The sequence below is a fragment of the Mus musculus genome, chromosome 11, assembly GCF_000001635.26.
Source record: "Mus musculus strain C57BL/6J chromosome 11, GRCm38.p6 C57BL/6J".
Classification (NCBI taxonomy): domain Eukaryota; kingdom Metazoa; phylum Chordata; class Mammalia; order Rodentia; family Muridae; genus Mus; species Mus musculus.
The window spans coordinates 78238403-78260409 of NC_000077.6; the positions used below are offsets into that span (position 1 = coordinate 78238403).

General features: G+C 44.1%; 2 protein-coding genes and 1 pseudogene across 6 annotated transcripts in view; 1 reads left to right on the forward strand and 2 right to left on the reverse strand.

Annotated features, from left to right (window-relative positions):
- Supt6 (SPT6, histone chaperone and transcription elongation factor) overlaps positions 1 to 7570 on the reverse strand; it is a 39224-nt gene extending 31654 nt beyond the window's left edge. The window contains exon 1 of one of the 3 annotated variants that reach the window (XR_001779939.2): positions 7146 to 7570. The gene's annotated coding sequence lies outside the window, so the exon portion shown is untranslated. The remainder of the gene's footprint in view (positions 1 to 7145) is intronic. The other 2 variants (NM_009297.2, XM_006532743.4) reach the window with 2 other exon arrangements.
- Positions 7344 to 17094, forward strand: Sdf2 (stromal cell derived factor 2). Of its 3 annotated transcripts, none has more exons than NM_001359106.1 (4): positions 7349 to 7768; positions 12614 to 12810; positions 16449 to 16509; positions 16588 to 17094. In NM_001359106.1, coding segments are annotated over exons 1-4 (435 nt in total). In that variant the 5' UTR covers positions 7349 to 7593; the 3' UTR covers positions 16590 to 17094. The 3 variants fall into 3 exon arrangements, with proteins under 3 accessions (NP_033169.3, NP_001346035.1, XP_030101580.1); XM_030245720.1 differs by adding an exon at positions 12019 to 12143 and having other exon boundaries at positions 7571 to 7768; positions 16449 to 17090; NM_009143.3 differs by having other exon boundaries at positions 7344 to 7768; positions 16449 to 17094.
- Gm18686 (predicted gene, 18686) lies at positions 11547 to 12158 on the reverse strand (annotated as a pseudogene).
- Positions 17095 to 22007: the final 4913 nt, after the last annotated feature.

The following is a 22007-nucleotide window of genomic DNA, read 5'->3' on the forward strand; positions in this document are numbered from 1 at the left end:
CTGTCAGCTATAAAACATTGTTTCTCTGTCATTTAGGGCAGAAGAAAATAAAAATCAAAAAGGGAAGAAATACACTCAGAGGTGAAGTCTCTTGTTCAAAGTGATACAGTCACCAACAGTAACACTTGTCGGATTTCAATGTGTTGGTCACATTGTATCAGTGGTCCAGAGATCACCTCTCTTGTACTGTAGTATTTTCCAGGTCATATAACACGTGACAGGCTTATTGCAGAAAAAGTTAGGAGAATCCAGCTGTATTTTGTAGGTAGACATTACAATGTCAAAAACAAAGATTTATTTTATTTTTAATGTATGAATGTTTATGTGTACCATGTGCATGCAGTGCCTGAGGCTGCCAGAAGAAGGCATCAGATGCCCCTGAACTGAACTTAGGGAACCCTGGGAGGCACAATGTGGGTGCTTGGAATTGAACCAGGGACCTCTGCAAGAGCAACACATGCTCTTAACCACTCGAACCATCTCGTTAGCCCCTGGAATAATCTTTTTTTCTGTTTTTCCAGATAGGGTTTCTCTTTGTAGTTCTGGCTGTACCAGAATTTGTTCTGTAGACTCACAGAGATCAGCCTGCCTCTGCCTCCTGAGTGCTAGAATTAAAGGCGGGGGCTGGTGAGATGGCTCAGTGGGTAAGAGCACCCGACTGCTCTTCCAAAGGTCCAGAGTTCAAATCCCAGCAACCACATGGTGGCTCACAACCATCTGTAATGAGATCTGATGCCCTCTTCTGGTGTGTCTGAAGACAGCTACAGTGTACTTACATATAATAAATAATAAATAAATCTTAAAAAAAAAAAAAAAAAAAAAAGAATTAAAGGCATGCGCCACCACCACCCAACAAGACCCACTGCCTGATCTCTTGGATAATTTTTAAGGTTATAAATTGGTCCTGAAGTTTGATGACTATGTAAAAGTTGTGCAGAGCTGTTACATGGATCAGGCCTATGCCCCCCTGCTTTTGTTTCCTAAGATCTTTATCCTTAAGGTCACTGAGCTTGAGTAATGCCGCATGAGTGTCTTAAAGATTTTGCCGGGCTGGAGGAATGGCTCAGTGGTTAAGAGCACTGACTGCTTGTCCAGAGGTCCTGAGTTCAATTCCCAGCAACCACATGGTGGCTCACAGCCATCTGTAATGGAATCTGATGCCCTCTTCTGGTGTGTCTGAAGACAGCTACAGTGTATTCATACTAAATAAATAAATAAATAAATGACTAAATAAAAAAATTTAAAAAAAAAAAAAAAAAAGATTTTGCCAATTAAATCTGAAGTTCTAGGCTGGATGTGGTGGATCATGCCTTTAATCCCACAATTTAGAAGGGGGAATCTCTGTGAACTGGAGGCCAGACTTGTTTATTTACAGAGTTCCAGGACTGTATAGTGAGACCACAACTAAAAAAAAAAAGAAAGAAAGAAAAAAAAAAGTAAAGATAGAAAGGAAGGAAAGAGGAAGGGTGGAAAGAGAACCCCATCCCTATATTTGGTGTTTTTTAAGGCAGTTTTCCACTCTGGGCTGTGTAACCTGAAACTTCACTCAGTAGGACTCACAGCAATCTTCCAACCTCAGTCTCCTGGGTGCTGTGATTAAAAGAATGAGCCACCATGCCTGCTAATTTTAATTTGAACACTGCTCCTCCTAAGCCCTGAACTGAGACATTAAAAATAGATTTGGATACAACAGTCTCAACACACAATTTGCTTTAATTAGGTCACTATATCATGAATTCAATCTTTTAAGGGGTCAAATTAGATGTCCCTAGTCTATTTAACAGAGAGAAATGGACAACCTACCTGAGAAAACAAAGGCTTTTTTTTGAGGGGGGGGGGAGCAGCTGGTGTTCCAGACTGCATGCAGTCGAGAGGACAGCTGAATCCCTTCCCTCCTAGCTCGCAGCCTAAATTAGAGATAAAGCACGCACTGTGCTATCCCTGTGGAAGGCTTCCAATCCAGCTAGATGCTAAGACTTCCAGTTAAGAGAGGAGTGCCAGCAGCAATCATGACTTCCCATCATCCACAGCTAGATTCGTGGAGTGCTGCATCAGCACTGCAGGCTGCCGATGCCAAGAGTGAATAAAGCATCACGTGTGTGTGCTATCATTATTAATAGGAGGCATGTAGGATGAGCTGATTCTTGTTTTGATCTTTGCATTTAGTACTCACACGCTTCAAAGTAAAGACTGAGTTAAAGTTGCACCTGGAATGGGCCTTGACGAGGAGGGAGGTTTCTCCAGGCAGGAGCCGGCTGCAGTGTGAGTTGTGGCTCAGAGGGAGAGGGTGCTGGTTGCCATGACATTCTCTGGAAGAGCACTAGAGCTGGGATCAGACTGCCACAGGGGAGGACTCAACAGTCCCTCCTTTCCAACAAGAACTTGTAGGAGGCAATTAAGAGGAGACCAGGCTGAAGAGAGATCTAGTCTGTTAACTCCTTTTGTTTTGAAGCTTCAAGGACTATTTACATTGTGCTTGTCTGCTTGAGGGTCATGCTCTGTCTTGGTTTGTAAAACTGAATGTAGTATGTTTCCTCCCTGGTAGAGTTCATAATTTTTACAAATTACATTATGGTAAAAGACGTCCGAGGGCACAGTAGATCTCAGTGGTAGACAGGACCCTTGTCTGCCATCCAGTAAGTAGCGATGACGAGAACGCGCTGAGAGATGCCTTGGACTTCTTCACAAGAGGATGCCTGATGCCCTCCCACCTTTGCGGTGCTTAATCCTCCCTAATAAATTTTTCTATGAAAAAAAGGGGGGTCCTGGATAAAGGCAACATGAGCAAAAAATTAGATTTAAAAGGCCTAGTTATGTGGGGGATAGCCCTTCTGGTCTGCCGTGGAGTTTAAAATATAAAATATTCTGCATTCTGTTATTGTGAACTAAGGTTCAGGCTTATTTCAAAGGTACCAATGAGTAAATATTCATTTAGAATGCAAAAACCTTAAAGTCAAAACCAAAAAAGTCTCAGAAACCTATCTACATTTTTAAATTATTTTTTTTCAAGACAGGGTTTCTCTGTGTAGCCCTGGCTATCCTGGAACTCACTCTGTAGACCAGGCTGGCCTCAAACCCAGAAATATGCCTGCCTCTGCCTCTCAAGTACTGGGATTAAAGGCACGCATCACTGTTGCCCGGCCCATTTTAAAAAATCTAAAATCGCCGGGCGTGGTAGCGCACGCCTTTAATCCCAGCACTGGGGAGGCAGAGGCAGGCGAGAGGCCACCCTGGTCTACAGAGTGAGTTCCAGGACAGCCAGGGCTACACAGAGAAACCCTGTCTCGAAAAACCAAAAAAAAAAAAAAAACAAAAACAAAAACAAAAAATCTAAAATCTAGGCTGGGGGCTGATTAGATGGTTCCATAGGCCAAGTGTCTGCCATGCAAACCTGATGACCTTAATCAGACCACCAAACTCACAGAAAGGTGGAAGAACTAACTCCACAAAGCTATCCTTAGGCTTCCACATACAGGCATGCTCACACCTACAAAATACTTCACTCTCTCTTTTAGGTGGAGACACCTAAGTCTCCAGCACTTGGCAGGTGGAAGGAGAACTTCAAGTTAGAGGCAAGCATAGGCTACACACTGAGACCCTGCTGCAAACTAATTAGAGAACCACGAGACCTTCTAATAGAGAAACTCAATCTGGTCTTGAAAAAGTGCATTCAAATAAAGACCTAGCCAGGCGTGAGGGTGAACACCTTTAATCCCTGCACTCAGAAGGCAGAGAGGCAGATCTCTGAGTCAAGGCCAGCCTCCTCTACAGAGTGAGGAGTGATCAGGAGCAAAGGGTAGGAACTGACTCCTTGGGGGAGATAGTTGGATGAGGTGCAGGAGAAGAGCCTTCTCTTAGCATGACCTAGCAACAGAGAAGGTCAGCCTGACCATGGAGAGGAAGGGGGATGTGAAGAAAGCATAAGGATCTTCAAAGACTATATGGGAATCTTGAGTGGAAACAGAAAACTGGGGAAACTACCTCATAGTCCAGGAAAAAGATGATCCTGGCCTACAATAGAGAACACAGAGGGATCTAAGTATATAGAGGATCGAGATTAAATCCCAAGAGAATCCAATATGTAGACGTTAGGGAGAGAAGAAAAGGGTCTAATAAAGAAGACTGAAGCAGTGCTGAGAGATAGCTCAATGGTTAAGAGCACTGACTGCTCTTCCAGGAGTCTGCTGAGTTCAAATCCCAGCAAGCACATGGTGGCTCACAACCCTCTGTAATGGGATCTGATGCCATTTTTTCTGGGGTGTCTGAAAACAGCTACAGTGTACTACTCATATAAAATACAATAAGTCTTAAAAAAAAGAAAAGAAAAGAAAAGAAAAAAGAAGAAACATCCAGGAGGCTTGAAGGAGGAGGACCAAAAGTTTGAGGGCATTTTTACTGCACAAAAGGACCCTGACTCAAAACAAAACAAAAAAAAAACCACAAAGCAAAAAGAAAAAAAACAAACAAACCCCTCCAAACCAACATCAGGTACAGTGGTAGATGTCTACAGCCCCAGCTACGTGGAGGCTAAGGAAAGAGGACTGCTCGGATCCAGGACTGATGGGCATTAGTTTGATCAGTATGATTATATTTTTAACTTTAACCTTTGGGGAGTGAGGAACTAGCAGTATGCCTAAGGAGAAGTAAGGCAGCCCACACACACCAAAGGCCAGTGAGACGACTCAGCCAGCAAAAATACCTGCCACTCAACTACGTATACAGGAGAACTACATAAAAATGCAGTCATTTTTCTAAGACTAAAAAGGAGCAGCTAGTTCAATAGAGTAAAATCCAAGAGCCAAGCATTAGCAACTGTACTAGTCCAGAGACTCGGAAATGAAAACAGAGTAACCATTGGATTTGGCCACCTAGTAGCTTCTGGTGTCCACAATAATTTTGGTGAGCAGTTCCAAGGAGAGTCAGATTGGTATTAACTAAAGTCCTGGTGAAAGGTAAGAAAGTTGAACTGGTATAAACTGAAACCTGACTATAGGATGAAAATCTTAAAATTAGGGTGCTGAAGCTATGCTTAGTAGTAACAGCACATGTTTATACTTCTAGCACTGGGGAGGCTGAGGCGGAGTGACCACAACTCCTACGTCAGCCTAGGCTACCTGTCAAGGAAGATGATGGCTGGAGTGGCCTTTCAGAGAGATTAGAACAGAATTTTGGTTTTGATTTTTTTTTTGGTTTTTTTTTTGGTTTGGTTTGGTTTGGTCTTTTCTGAAACATAGGATTTGGTGATTGATATTGGGAAATCATTGTGAGGAAGCCAGTGATCACACCCGACCCAGATGGTGATTACATTTATTAGGAACAAGAATATTGCTGGATGGTGGTGGCACAAGCCTTTAGTCCCCAGTACTCAGGAAGCAGATCTCTGTGGATTCAAGGACAACTAGAAAGAGTGATTCTGTCTTCAAAAACCAAAAAAAGAACTAGAGGGAGTAAATAAGCTTTGATTGGATTTTAGGACTGTTCTACTTTCTGGCTTGATATATCACTTGGTAAGTAAGATTAAGTTCATTTGGAGAGTGTTAATTCTTTGCCAGTCTAAGCTAGGCAGTGGTGGTGCATGCCTTTAATCCCAGCACTTGGGAGGCAGAGGCAGGCGGATTTCTGAGTTCGAGGCCAGCCTGGTCTACAGAGTCAGTTTCAGGACAGCCAGGGCTATACAGAGAAACCCTGTCTTGAAAAAAATAAAAACAACAAAAAATACTTTACCAATCTAATCTAGTCTAATCTAATAGTCACACAAGCCAACCAAATAAAATAAGCCTGTAGTGGTGGGACACTAGGCATGGAGAGGGGCTCTAAACTCGTGGTTGAAGGGAGAGCTGTTTTTGAGACAGGGTCTACAAATGCAACCAAAACGTAAATTCCATGATCCTCCTGGCTCAGCTTCTCCATTGTTGCTATAATTGTTTTGTAACTAAAACACTGAAGACTCACAAACTGTGAGTGTTCAACAATAGAACTAAACTTTTTCTCCCCAAAATTAATTAAATTCAACGACTTCCACACATTGTAGCATACTTCAATGCTGGGGAGGGGGACCAGGCTCCTCCCTTCCTACAGGTTTATGGGCAGTTAACGGTTGCTAGGGGGGAGGGGCTCATCATGAGATCCCACCAACCCTAAGGATCGATAGTAATTCATGGTTGCTGGGGGAGGGGAACATTTTCTTTAGGGTTGTAGCCCAGGCTTCTCTGAATACTTCTTCACCCATGTACTTGTAAACCACCATAAATTAACTAATTGAGGCATACACACACACACACACACACACACACAAATTAATGAAAGTAATAAGTAATGGAGGATTCTGAAGAAGGGGAGCAGCGGGAATGGAGTGGGGCGGGATGAAAAACAAATTACCCTATGACCTTTGTATTACCGTGTCTTTTCATGTAATTATTACAGGAGACCCGCCTCCTAAAGGAAAACAGAAATCGATTCTTTCTGTAATACAGAGGAACTGCTTTACTTAAGATACTCGAGTACCTGATGTCAAACAATACACATTTCTGATTTAACAACCAATTCTAATATTTATGATAGGTCTTTGGCAAGTGTTCGAGGAAATGAATTATACAAGATGGAAGGCTCCAGGTACTTAAGTATAAACTCGCATCTTTAGAAAGGATTAAGGGACTTGCCCATATGTGGAAAAAAAACCGTATAATTACTCAACATTTTGTAAAGAGCTAACATTCAGCACAGTACACCCGCCTCATGGCTGAACTCTCGAAAGCTCAGCAGGACCCAAACGCCGGACTAATTAATCCGATCACCTGATGCCAAGTAAAGAAACCCTTAGGTCTCTCTTCTAGTCCCAATTTTTTGCGTGGCCCAGATTCCAGACGCCGCGGAGAAGATGGGATCCCAGAAAGCCTGTTGATTCAAGAGGTAACCCCAGGTCACAGGTTCCGGGTGGTACCGCGTGGAGAAAGGGCTGGAGACTCTGAGCAATCACGGTACTTTCCTGTCCTTTTCCCCCCTGGCAGATCAGGGAAAGCCAGGGCCCCCTTCCTTCCCGCAGTGGGGCACCCCAAAGCTTCTTCCCTTACGGGACCAGGCCCCAGGAGTCTGGCTCGCCACCTGCGCACCCACACACGCAACACACTCTCCAGGCTGAGCGTTACCTGCTTGAAGGCCGCTGCTTCTCCGCTACGCTAAGCTCCCACCGAAGAAAATGGAGTCGCCGATCAGAGACTGCAAAAGGATAGTCCGGACCCACCGCAAGGGCCCTCCGCAGCCGCCGCCACCACCACCACCACCGTCGCCGCTGCTGCGTTAACGTAGTACGTCACCTCCGGCTCTCTGTCACTGGGAGTGGGAGGGTCATTTCCTGCTGTCTTTTCCCCTCCGGCGTCTAGGGCTTTGGTTCCGAGTCCGCGAACGCCTAAGGAACGCAGCCGCCACAGAGCACCCAGTACAAAGTGAGGTCCCGAAGGCCTCCCGGGCCAGCGTGTTCTTTAAGCCGCTCTCGCCAAAGGAACCATAAAGATTCAGGTTAAGGAGTCTTCTCTTCCATCTTGGCGTAGTTCTACCCTCGGCTTCCGGTTCCGGGGACGGGCCTAATTTTCTTGGATGATTAGTTCTCTCGGATCTAGGATGGCTGTCTTGTCGCTTCTGTTGTTGGGTGGTTTGTGGAGCGCTGTGGGAGCGTCCAACATGGCTGTCGTTACTTGCGGCTCCGTGGTGAAGCTACTCAATACACGCCACAATGTCCGACTGCATTCTCACGACGTGCGCTATGGGTCAGGTACAGAGGGGGACTCACCGCTCTGGGTGGGCTGCCTAGGCCGGGTGAGCCTAGAAGGGGCGGGGCCTCGGAGTCTGAGGGCGTGGTCTGGGAAAGTTAGCCGTGCCCTATTTCTTGAAGAGGACGACGAGTTGCCAAGGAAACTTAGTCCTAATGTTAGTTTCTGTTTGATGAGCTGTGGGCCAAACGTGTTACATATATACTTTCCGGTTTTTAACATTGTATTGAGGACAGATACTAAAGTTATTTTCTTAGGTGAGTAAATAGACCTAGAGATATTGCTCAAAGCCAGCTAGTGAATGATGGAGACAGGGTTTAATCCAAATCTGTGCAGGTTCAAAATCTTTCAGATTCCATGGGCTGCCACTATTTTGTGCTGGAGAGAGGAGCATTTAGAGCAAGACAACATAAGCTGAATCTCAGATTTTAAATGTCACCTATTTTTAGCTCATATTTTTTGACACTCTAACTTAGCAATAACTTTCTTGTAAAGAATTTAAGCATTGACAGACATTGCAGAGGAAAGTCTGTTTTTTATCATGTGCAATTAAAATACTCACTTATTCGTGGGCTCATTCATTTGGCCTAGATTTAAAGAGCACTTTTAGTGTGTCTCGTATTGTTCTAGATACAGGAAATACAGTAGTGAATCAAACAATAAAACAAGACTAATGGGCAGGCGTGGTGGCCTAGGTCTGTAATTGTAGCACTCAAAAGGTTGAAGCAGGATTGTAACTTCAAGATCAGCCTAGCCTATATAGTGGGGGCTGTCTCAAAACAACAGAAGTTCAAAGGCTGGTAATTACTTCAGTGTTAGAGTATTTGCCGAGCATACGGAAAGCTTCTGCCCCCACACTGGAGGAAATAAAGTCATGAAGTTCGACAGGAGGTGTACTTGTGATATAATTTGAATGATTGATGATGCTATTTGCTAGAAAGGAAGTGACCTTCTAAGATGGTTAGTCTGTTCACAACTCTCAGAACCTGTCTTACCAGTTTAGTCCAGGGAGTATGTAGTCTTTACATTCCTAACCACCTCATTCAGTAAACACCTACTCAGGCTTACTACATTCTTTTTTTTTTTTTTTTTCTTTTTCTCGAGACAGGGTTTCTCTGTGTAGCCCTGGCTGTCCTGGAACTCACTTTGTAGACCAGGCTGGCCTCGAACTCAGAAATCCGCCTGCTGCTGCCTCCCAAGTGCTGGGATTAAAGGCATGCGCCACCACTGCCCGGCAGTTTTACTACGTTTTAATTTAATGTTTCCTGCTCTGGCTCTACTAAATAAAAATGGAGTTAGGCTGGGCGGTGGTGGTAGAGCAGGAGGCATTTAGTCTTAATATTCTGGAGGCAGAGAGAGGCAGGATCTCTGAAGACAGCCACTCTACCTAGAGAATTTCAGACCAGCCAGTGCTACACAGTGAGACACTGCCTCAACAAACAAAAATCCAAATTAGCAGTCGGGTGGTGGTGGGCCATTCCTTTAATCCCAACACTTAGGAAGCAGAGGCAGGTGGATCTCTTTGAATTTCAGGTCAGCCTGGTCTACAGAGTGAGTTCCAAGACAGCTAGGACTACACAGAGAAACCCTGTCTCGATAAAAAAATAAAAATCAAAAAATCAAAATCATTTAAACGAAGAACTTGGATTAGCCCTCTTGGGGGATGGGTTTGTGCATCATCTATTCAGATGCTAATTTCTATGCTTCTCTTTAACTGCAGTCCAGAAGTTGGCCAGGTTAAGCACTTCCAGTTTCAGTGTTATGCAAAAATTGTTATCCGTCACCTCTGATTGGTTAATAAAGAGCTGATTCAGCCAATGACTGAGCAGAGGAGAGAGGGAAGGCAGGACTTCCCGTCCCAGTCATGGGGTCCCACAGAGGAGTGAGAAGGGGTTGGGGGAGGAAGAAGAAAAGAAGATATGGAGGGACCAGGAGTGGCCATGAGAACACAGGTGGAGCAGAGTGGGGCTGATGAGGCTCAGGTCACAGGTGAACGACCATGAGGCTGGGGAGTAGCCAAGCTAGCACAGTAGAATAGATGACTTTCTGTCTAGCTATAGGGCTCACAGCCTTTTAATACATTTATTAGGTTCCTGTGCCTTTTATTCAGGGACCAAAAAGGACTAGAATGGACCAAGAAACGCCTTGTCCTTATTTGGGAGCAAAAGGGGTGGAGCAAATCCCCCAATTACTTTTACATAGCCCAATACCTGATGATAGTACATTTTCCTTTTTAAGAGCTACAGCTGCTGGGCAGTGGTGGCGCATACTTTTAATCCCAGCACTTGGGAGGCAGAGGCAGCGGATTTCTGAATTGGAGGCCAGCCTGGTCTACAAAGTGAGTTCCAGGACAGCCAGGGCTACACAGAGAAACCCAGTCTTGAAAAACAAACAAGCAAACAAAAGAGCTACAGTTATTTACATACATACAGTTACTCAATGTTTTCACCATGCACAATTATATTAGCTAAGGTATGGCTACAAATTTGTATGATCTAAAAATATTTTATTGTGGCTTTTTGAGACAAGGCTTTACTATACAGTCCTAACTAGAGTAAAACTTGCCAAAAGACAACTTGGGGCGTGTTGACTGTCTCCTACTGTGAATCTTCAGAATTGAACTCAAGTATAACTCCAAAATACCTTTAACCATTGATCCAATTCATTGGCTCTTTTTATGCTTAGATTTGTGTATCACTGGGCTTGGTGACCCTGTTTCAAAACAAGAAAGTGTGTGTGTGTGTGTGTGTGTGTGTGTGTGTGTGTATGTATGTTCGTGAGTGTTTTTTTCAAGATGGTTTCTGTGTGTAACAGAGCCCTGACTGTCCTGGAACTCACAGACATCTGCCTGCCTCTGCCTTGGTATGCTACCATGCCTGACTCCCTTTTATAGTTTTTACCTGAGTTCTGGAAATTGATGTTAAGCTAGCATGGCTAATACTTTTTCCCACTAAGCCATCTCCCTTGCCCCCACTCTGTGTCTTGAGGCATGATCTATCATGGGGACCTGGGGCTCACCAGGCTGGCTAGGCTGGCTTGGCAGTAAGCTGAAGGCTGCTTGTGACATCTTCCCAGTGCTGGGATTACGGGCACAGTTCACAGTGCCTGTCCTTTTTTATGTGGGTTCTGAAGGTGGAACTCGAATAATCAGGCCTGGTAACCAGAAAACAACTTGCAGGCATCATTCTCTTTCTACTGTGTGGCTCTGGGGTGGAACTTAGGCTGGGGCTTAGGCAGCCTGTGCCTTCACCCTTGGGTATCTCCCTGGTCCTTTCACACCCGTTTAAGCGTACTCATTGAGTGTGTCTTAAATGTCAATGTTGTGGAAGTAATATATTCCCAAACGTATGTTTCCTCCCCTCCATGCCATTTGTGACACGGGGCACATCCTTGGCCCCAGAAGAGGAAGGGCTTAGGTTGAGCTCCCTTGGCCTGTCTTTTATCAGTTTAATTAGTTGTACTGTTAGCTCTGGTTAGTGCAGAAAGGGAGCCAAAAGCTCACAGGCTACTACTCAGTTTTACAAGACCCCATTCAGGGAAAAGAAAGGCTGGTATTGGGCTGGAGAGATGGCTCAGCAGTTAAGAGTACTGACTGCTCTTCCAAAGGTCCTGAGTTCAAATCCCAGCAACCACATGGTTGCTCACAGTCATCTTTAATGAGATCTGATGCCCTCTTCTGGTGCATCTGAAGACAACTACAGTGTACTTAGATATATTAATAAATTAAAAAAAAAAAAAAGAAAGGCTGGTATTTGCCAACAATATCCAGGTTCTTGGATACATTCCTTAGGAAGGGGGTCTCAATCCTAGAGAGGGCATACCTAGCATGGGTACCCCTCAATCAGAGGATCAGAGGAAGGCTAACTGATGACCCCGTGGGTGATCTCAGACCATCACACATGCCATGATTCATGGTGGTGGGGCCCCCCATCTTGGCAGGACCTCAGTGGGAGATGTGAAGTTGTCATTGGCAGTCACAGCAACAGCTGCTGCAGTCCCTCTTCTCTATGCTCTCACTACCTCCCAGGATGGATCTCCAGCTACTCAGACATGGCCTTCTGGGATTGGGTACCTTAGCTGGAACTCCTCTGCTAACCTTTCTCTCAATCCCAGAATCCCCAGCAGGAGGAGTAAGGAGCATCCAAGTATCCAGTATCTTTAGAAGGTAGCTTTTTCATAGCCAATGATATCAAGTTCTCTGCACATAACTCTAGACCTAAAACCTGTTTTTCTTCATACTCTGGCTATTTAGCATCTTGTCTCGTGATTTGGCTGAATTCATCACAGCTACAGAGGATCGAATTCATGTGCTTGTCCAAGGCCTTAAAGGTTCAATGAAGATTCACAAATGGCTCTCACAGGACATCTTATTCCATAGTCAGTATGCTACAACTTGGTGTCCTTGCGTCTGTCCTTAGTTCAGTCACAGTCATGACTGGTGTTCCATAATACCCAGTGTTTAAGAAATGTTGGTGGCTGGAGAGATGGCTCAGCTGGTTAAGAGCACTAACTGCTCTTCCAGAGGTTCTGAGTTAAATTCCCAGCAACCACATGGTGGCTCAAAACCATCTGAAATGGGATCTGATGCCTTCTTCTGGTGTGTCTGAAGACAGCTACAGTGTACTATATATATATAATGATTAAGTAAATCTTAAAAAAAAAAAAAAGGAGTGAAATGTCAAGATCTAGAGATGCTGTAGAAGGAGGTGTGATAGAGGTTTTCCTAGGAGCCAAGCAAGCTTAGCAGAAGTTTTCCTTGATTACTCCCATCAAGGCACAAACAGCTTGTCAGGGCGTTGGTCATCCCCAGACTGCCTCTCCTCTTTGCCTTTGTGTTTTGCCTGCAGGTAGTGGGCAGCAGTCAGTGACAGGTGTGACCTCTGTGGATGACAGCAACAGTTACTGGAGGATACGGGGGAAGACAGCCACAGTGTGTGAAAGGGGAACCCCCATCAAATGCGGGCAGCCCATCCGTCTGACACACATCAACACAGGTCGAAACCTGCACAGCCACCATTTCACTTCACCTCTCTCTGGAAACCAGGTGAGATGGCAGGCGGTGGGTGTTCCTGCTTTGCTACTTGTCTGGCCTCTTGGTGCTTAGCTCGCTCCTTCCTTCCTTCTTTTATAAATATGAGACACTTCACAAACTTGTATGTCCTCCTTGATTATCCAATTTTAGTATATGCGTTGCTATAAGGAGCACATTAACCCTTTCCTTTCTAGGTAAGACATTCTCTTTTCTGCAGACTTGGAGAAATGACTCTATCTCTTTCTTAAGTGTGAAGAAAATGGTTTCAGGTCATCTAAACCAAAGTGAGGGAAGTCAAAATAGGATACATTAAAATACCAGTAAGTTAAGCCAGGCGTGGTGGCGCACGCCTGGAATCCCCGCACTCAGGAGGCAGAGGCAGGCGGATTTCTGAGTTCGAAGCCAGCCTGGTCTACAAAGTGAGTTCCAGGACAGCCAGGGCTATTCAGAGAAACCCTGTCTCGAAAAAAACAAAACAAAACAAACAAACAAAACCAAAAAAAAAAAACAAAAAAAACTAGTAAGTTGGTACAATAAAGAGTACAGGGCTGGAGAGATGGCTCAGCAGTTAGGAGCACTGGCGGCTCTTCTAAAGGATCCAGGCTCAGTTCTCACATGGTAGCTCAGTTTATTCCAGGTCCGGGGGATCAGACGCTCACTTCTGGTCTCCCTGGACACCAGGCACTCTAGTGATACAGCAACGTACTTGCAGGCAAATACTTGTATGTATAAGAACAAAAAATTAAAATTATTGGTTTTTGTTTTATTTTTGAGACAGGGTCACTGTGTAGTCAATCACAGATGGTCTAAAGCAGTGACTCTCAACCTGTGGGTCATGACCTCTCTGGAATTGTCAAATAACCCTTTTACAGGGTCACCTACAGATTTTTACATTATAATTTAAAACAATAGCAAAATTACAGTTATAAAGAAGTAACAAAAATAATTTTCTGGATGTAGATCACTACATATGACACATGCCAGGTTGGATTGTGTTTGTTTAAGACAAGGTCTTATGTAGCCAGGGCTGGCTTCCCATTCACTATAGCTCAGCTGGTCCCTGACTCTTGAAGCTCCTGACTGTACCTTCCAGCTTCCCAAGGTTATAGGCATGTGCCACCATGCCTAGTTTGGGGCTGTGCTGGGGACCAAAGCCAGGGCTTCATGAATGCTCAAGAAGCCCTTATCCACTGAGCCACCTCTCCAGCCCCTGACTGTGGTGTGTGTGCATGCATCTATTTATTTGAGGCAGGGCTTCGCTGTACTAGCCTTGGACTCACCATGCAGCTCCAGTCAGCCAGGAGCTCAAGGTGTTCCTCCTGCCTCAGCCTGTTACATTTTGAAAGTATAGGTGTACCTCGTCGTGCCTGACTAGAATTATTTTTTATCTTTATGTGTTTGAGTGTTTTCCTAGACGTATAGCTGTGCACTGTGTTGTGTGTGCATTGTCCTTGGAGGCCAGAAGTGGGCGTCAGATCCCCTGGAGCTGGGGCTACCGATGGTTGTGATGGCTGTGTGGGTTGCTGGTTATCAGACCTGGGTCCTCTGGAAGGGCAGCATATGCTCTGAGTTGGTTTTGGGGTTTTTTGTTCGTTTGTTTGTTTTTGTTTTTAACTTTTTAAAAACTTTTTAATTTTATGTATAAGATCCTATTACAGGGGGCTGGAGAGATGGCTCAGTGGTTAAGAGCACCGACTGCTCTTCCAAAGGTCCTGAGTTCAAATCTCAGCAACCACATGGTGGCTCACAACCACCCATAATGAGATCTGACGCCCTCTTCTGGTGCATCTGAAGACAGCTACAGTGTACTTAGATACAATAATAAATAAAAATCTTAAAAAAAAAATATTTAAAAAAAAAAAAAGATCTTATTACAGATGGTTGTAGTTACTGGGAATTGAACTCAGGAACCAGGAAGAACAGTAAGTGCTCTTAACCTCTGAGCCACTTCTCCATTTTTGGTTTTGTTTTATTTTTACTTTAGGCACATTAGCATTTTGCCTGTATGTGTCTGTGAGGGTGCCGGATCCCTGGAAACAAGTGTATGGTTGTATTATCCTCTCCCCAGAAGTTAAAATAAGTGATGAGTTTGTTCAGAAGACCAAATGCAGTAGTGTACACCATAGTCTCACCTGCTTAAAAGAAAGAACACTTGAGCCCACATGGACTCCTGCCATGGACCACCCCAGTCAGGTTTTGGGGTCCCTGGAATGAGTGTCCTCGAACTTAGGTGGGTAAGGATTCGACGGTGACAAACAGAAACGAACACAGAGGCAGTTTGAATGAATGTATTTTGCAGCTCTCAAGCAGAGGATTTTATACATTAAAAAACCAAACATTACATCTCTTAGAAACTATATCCAGTAAAACAATCACATACCAACAAAAATCATTTGGCACAGTATAGCACAAAAATCATCCAAGCATTGCAACTCTGAAACTATTTATTCAGTGCATCACAAACAGAACAGGTAACATCATTATAAATCATCAAAATATAACAATTCTAAAAGTATGTATTCAGTGGGCGCTGTCGTCCAAGGCTAGTGGCATATTTCCAGGAGCAGGTTAATAAATCTTTAACGGTCAGTGCTCTTAACCACTGAACTAACTCTCTAGCCTCATGGTCAATTATTATTTAACATCTAGTGCCTGATTTTTTTTTTTTATAAATCTTCAATGTATAAATTTTAAAAAATTAAAAAAATAAATTAAAAAAAACATATGACATAGTATGTCAGTGCTTGGGTCATAATCTGAGACAGCTCATTCTTTTTTTTTTTTTTTTTTTTTTCTTTGGTTTTTGAGACAGGGTTTCTCTGTGTAGCTCTGGCTGTCCTGGAACTCACTTTGTAGATCAGGCTGGCCTCGAACTCAGAAATCCGCCGCCTCTGCCTCCGGAGTGCTGGGATTAAAGGCGTGGGCCACCACACCCGGCGAGACAGCTCATTCTTCCTTGTGCCCTTTGTGTCTTTTTATTCCCTCACAGTTTATCTCATGCAGAAAAAAATGTTCAACAAGCTGGGTATCGTGGCACACGCCTTTAATTCCATCACGTAGGAGCCAAAGGCAGGCAGATCTCTGAGTCCAGTCTGATCTACAGTGCAAGTTCCAGGACAGCCTGGTCTACACAAAAAAACCCTGTCTCAAAACAACAACAGCACAAATATTTGTGCATTAACACTAGAAAGTCCCAATCCTGTTTCTCTTGGGCAGTTTTATTTTTCTTCTCACTGACTCCTTATTATTTGGAGACAGGGTCTCTTCTAGCTTAGGCTAGCCTCAAACTGTCTATGTAGCCAGTTGATCTTGACCTCCCTAATGCTCTTATCTCCAGTTCCCTAATATTACAGCTGTGGTGGGCTCCACCATTCTCAGCTCCATTCCTCCACTCTTCAGACCTAACCACCACATGTTGTTGTTGTTTTTTTCCCAAATATTTATTTATTATTATACATAAGTACACTGTAGCTGACTTCAGATGCACCAGAAGAGGGTGTCAGATCTCATTATGAGTGGTTGTGAGTCACCATGTGGTTGCTGGAATTTGAATTCAGGACCTTTGGAAGAGCAGTCAGTGCTCTTACCTGCTGAGCCATCTCCCCAGCCCTGACCACCAGGTGTTAATGTTACCATTTTGTGTCTTTTAGGAAGTGAGTGCCTTTGGCGAAGAAGGTGAAGGCGACTATCTGGATGACTGGACAGTGCTCTGTAATGGACCTTACTGGGTTAGAGATGGTGAGGTGAGGTTCAAACATTCTTCCACTGACGTACTGCTGTCTGTCACAGGAGAACAGTACGGACGACCCATAAGTGGACAAAAAGAGGTACATGGTATGGCCCAGCCAAGTCAGAACAACTACTGGAAGGCCATGGAAGGCATCTTCATGAAGCCCAGTGAGTTGCTGAGGGCAGAGGTCCATCATGCAGAGCTGTGACTCTAAATACTCTGAGCCACTGTCGCCACACAGTGTTTGTAGACATCTGCTGCTGCTTTACTGCGGGATCCCTGCTCCAGGTCCTCTGAGCGTGCTGCCTTGGGACCTGCAGCCCTTCACACTTGAATTGGTTGCTCTCCCAGGCTTAGTCAGTTCTCTCGGGAAAGGACTCACTCGTCTGTGAAGGTGGAGATAGCTTTCTTCATGCTGGTAAAAGAAGTTGAGGAGCTTGCCTGTCTTAGCTGGGAAGTGTAACTCCGCAGGAACTGGGCATCATGGATTCTTAATTTGTGATTTCTCCTGTTTTGTCTTTCTCCAAAATAATGAATAAATAAATAAATAAAAAGACTTTTATTCATTGTGTGGTCATTTATTAAGCAGGCTATTTCATGATCTGACTGCTTAATTCACAAGTCCTAAGACTTTTTTTGTTTTTGTTTTTGTTTTTGTTTTTGTTTTGTTTTTTTCTCTGTATAGCCCTGGCTGTCCTGGAACTCACTTTGTAGCCCAGGCTGGCCTTGAACTCAGAAATCCGCCTGCCTCTACCTCCCAAGTGCCACCACTGCCTGGCGACTTTTTTTTTTTAAAGATTTATTTATTATTATATGTAAGTACACTGTAGCTGTCTTCAGATGCACCAGAAGAGGGCATCAGATCTCATTATGGATGGTTGTGAGCCACCATGTGGTTTCTGGGATTTGAACTCAGGACCTTTGGAAGAGCAGTCGGTGCTCTTAACCACTGAGCCAAGTCTCCAGCCCTTTTTTTTTTTTTTAAAGATTTATTTATTTATTTATATGAGTACACTGTAGCTGTCTTCAGATTCACTAGAATTACAGATGGTTGTGAGCCACCGTGTGGTTGCTGAGAATTGAACTCAGGACCTCTGGGAAGAGCAGCCAGTGTTCCTACCCACTGAACCACCATCTCTCTGGCCCCCTAAGACTTTCAAGGTGCTAGGAATCTTCACTGCTGGCCCTTTTAGGAGGTTTATTTCCATATAACCCTTTTCTCTCTGTGCCTTCAAATCCTTCCCCAGCACGTCTTTATTAAATTTTGACCATGTGTAAGGAAGACTTTCACAGAGTTTATCATCATATCTAGCTGATGTCATGTCTTCCTGAGGATCTGTTATGTAGATGAGAAAAGGACTTAGGGTTACCAAAACCAACATTAGTTCACTACTAATCTAGGCACCATCTGACAACCCTTCGTTTAAACATCATAGACTCTTCACAGGGTAGATACACTTTTGACAGTGTGGGAGAGAAAACCTGAGTAGCCACCTGCATTCTGGAAAGCAGTAGGTACTTTTTGGGATAGGAGCTGTACCTGCCTTGGTCTTTTTACCTGCACCACAGTGTGTTTAGCTCTTAAAAGGCAGCTTCTGCTGGGCGTGGTGGTGCATGCCTTTAATCCCAGCACTCAGGAGGCAGAGGCAGGCGGATTTCTGAGTTCGAGGCCAGCCTGGTCTACAGAGTGAGTGCCGGGACAGCCAGGGCTACACAGAGAAACCCTGTCTCAAAAAACAAAAAAAAAAAAAAAAAAGAAAAGAAAAGCTTCTTCCTTTTTAAAGATTTTTGTTGTCCTTCCTCTGCCACCTCATTTCCAACTTTCTTGTTCCAGTTAATTCTAGACTTTGCTCCTACATTCTTAGGCTGGGCAGTGGTGAGCAGAACTGACTGCCATCTGGTGGAATTTCAGTGACTGCAGGCTTTTTAGTCTTTATGTGTAATAAAGTGTTTGCTTGGATGTATGTCTGTGTATCACATGTCCAAAGAGGCCAGAAGAAGACATCTAGGCAGCTAACCCCTGGGCCTGGAGTTACAGGTGCTGTGAGCTGTGAGCTGGAAATTAACCTGGGGCTGCTGGAAGCTCAACCTAGTCACTGAGCCATCTCTCCACCTCTGGCTTTGTGTGTGTCTATGTGAGAGACAGACAGATAGATGGGTATGTTGCTCTCTGGCTGGTCCTATGTAAACCAGGCTAGCCTCAAAACCACAGAAACCCACTTTTTCAGACTCCTGTGTTCTGGGATTAAAGGTGTATACCACCACATGCAAGTTATTACAAACTCTTTTTTATTAAATTTTTATGTACAGTTGGTAGTCACTGTACACATGTCTGTGTGAAGGGGTTGCAGCCATTTATAGACAACTGTGAACTGCCATGTGGGTTTTGAGAATTGAACCTGTGTCCTCTGGAAGATCACTGAGCCATGTCTCTAGCCCCTCTACAAGCTTTTTAATTTAATTTTATTAATTATTATTAATTTTTTTGTTTGTTTTTTTTTCGACACAGGGTTTCTCAATGTAGCCCTGGCTGTCCTGGAACTCACTTTGTAGACCAGGCTGGCCTCGAACTCAGAAATCCACCTGCCTCTGTCTCCCGAGTGCTGGGATTAAAGGTGTGCACCACTACCGCCCGGCTTTTTTTGTGTGTGTGAGGGTGCTTTTTTATTTTAGAAATTTTGCTTTAAATTGTTGATGTGGAATATTTGCAGATAATCAGTTCTGTGGTAGGCATGGCCCATGATTCTAAGAAACTATAATTCCTTTTCAAAGAAATAGTTGTCTCAGAAAATTCAAACCAAGCCTTAGAACTCTGTACGAGCCCCTCCATCCAAGCCGCTCCATCCCCGCCCCCATCCCCGCCCCTCCGTGCTCTTCCTGGCTTATCCTACTATTGTTGCATTGATTCCTTGTATCTGTTCAGAACCAAGCAGAGGAGTCATGAAGTGATGCATGATGGTGGAAGGGGAAAACAGGAGTGAAAAACTTGTATGAAGACCCTCACCTTTAAACAAAGAACTCCAGAGGCAGATGGACCTTTGAGAGTTCGAGGCCAGCCTGGTCTACAGAGAGTTTCAGGACAGCCAGGGCTACACAGAGAAACTATGTCTCAAACAAAACAACAATAAAAAAAAAAAAAACAAACTCCACCAATTGTGGTGCAGGGCTTTAATCCCAGTACTCGGGAGGCAGAGGCAGGCCGATTTCTGAGTTCGAGGCCAGCCTGGTCTACAGAGTGAGTTCCAGGACAGCCAGGGCTACATAGAGAAACCCTGTCTCCAAAAAAACAAAAAAAAAAAAAAAAAAAAAGCAGCCCCAGTCTGTCTGGAGAGAGCTGTGACAATAGCTTTACGTTGTAAGTCTCCCACTTGACCCAAACAACCAAACCTGCAGTTTTTGTTTCTGTAAAACATGTTTAAGTAATCAAAGTGTCTGGAAACTAAAAGAAATTTACAGAGGAAAGTGTATGTATCAGTGCAATGTCATAGCTCAAACCTTTATACACTGTAAAGGATCCAGGTTCAAGGCTGGTGCTCCAGCTATTATTAAAGACAGTTCCTTTTATTAATCTTGACGTGTTTGATGTATTATTTACATGAGTACCCTGTAGCTGTGTTCAGACACACCAGAAGAGGGCATCGGATGGTTGTAAGCCACAAGGTGGTTGCTGGGAATTGAACCCAGGACCTCTGGAAGAGCAGTCCGTACTCTCAAACACTGAGCCACCTCTCTAGCCCCTTGGATGACTTCTTGCTGGGAGAACTTGATCAGCTATTTCAGAGGTAATCCTAGTACCTAGGTGGCTGAGACTGGAGGATTATGAGTTGCAGGTCAGTTTGAGCCACATAGGGAGGACCTGACTCAAAAGTAATGGGGTCATGGTGGTTCATGCGTGTAATCCCAGCGCTCAGGAGGCACTGGTAGGAGGATCATTACAAGTATGAAGCCAGACTAGGGCTACATACTGAGACCTTATCTCAAAAAGAAAAAAAAAAAAAAAGGAAAGAAGAAAGAGAGGGAAAGAAAACGAATCAACATTTCAAGTTGCAAGTTATCTCAGATTGAGAGAGAAGAAAGGAATTGATAGCATAGCCATTTTAGCTGAGTGAAGGGATTGAAAAAGATGTGTGGAGAGCACAAGATTTTTTTTTCTTTTTTCTTTCTTTCTTTCTTTTTTTTTTTTTTTTCTCGAGACAGGGTTTCTCTGTATAGCCCTGGCTGTCCTGGAACTCACTCTGTAGACCAGGCTGGCCTCGAACTCAGAAATCCGCCTGCCTCTGCCTCCCGGGTGCTGGGATTAAAGGAATGTGCCACCGAGTCCAGCAGAGCACAAGATTCTTGTGTCACAGATAATAAGCACTTGAGAAACCAGGAATGTTTAAACATGCAGAGTTGTCTCCTTAACAGAGGAGACTTATACCTGTTTTCCACCCAGAAATCTGGAAATGCATGTTGCTGATAGCCTGGTAACCTGTGGGGTCTGTAGAGCCAGGCCACACTGAAATCCCCTAGACTATTGCTTTTATCCCAGACTGTTCCTCTCTAGCCCGTTATCTTGACGATTGTTTCTCAGTCAATAGAACCTGTCCTTAAGGAAGAGGTCTCCTGTACTTTGCAACATCCTAGGTAACCCTGTGCTACCTGTAGGGCCAGGCCACCCTGACTCCCACAGTCTTTTATGTTCATCTCATTCCTCCTAGACCCTCATATTGAACATTGTTTCTCAGTCAGTAGAACCCATCTTTTTGATGTAAACATGACTTTTAAGTTTTGTTGCACACACAGGGTTAAGTACCATCAGAAAACTTTTTCACCTGGCAGTGGTGGCACACGCATTTAATCCTAGCACGTGGGAGGCAGAGGCAGGTGGATTTCTGAGTTCGAGCCCAGCCTGATCTACAGAGTGAGTTCCAAGACAGCCAGAAAAAACAAAAAGAAGAAAACTTTTTCCCCCAAAATTAAACTGTGTTTAAATATGCCTAAAATAAACTGCCTGGTGTCAGACTCCAGATTCTATAGTACATACCAATACCAGTTCTTTTTTATTTATTTTTTTATTATATGTAAGTACACTGTAGCTGTCTTCAGACACTCCAGAAGAGGGAGTCAGATCTCATTATGGATGGTTGTGAGCCACCATGGGATTTGAACTCCGGACCTTTGGAAGAACAGTGGGGTGCTCTTACCCACTGAGCCATCTCACCAGCCCCCCCAATACCAGTTCTTGAGTCCTGGTGAGCCTGATTCTGGTCTCGCCTTAGTTACATTGTTACTCTGCCACCCCTGCTGCATGCAGAGAGACCCCCAAAAGATGAATTCCAGTATGGAAATGTGTTGTGATGCCTCATTGACTTGAATTGAGTTCTTAGATCCTACCTGAACACTGAGAAACCACACTTGAACAAAAAGCTACAGATTTTGAAGATGAACCGGTGTGTGTAGTTTAGAGGATAGTTTGTGGATTTTGAGGATGGAAATC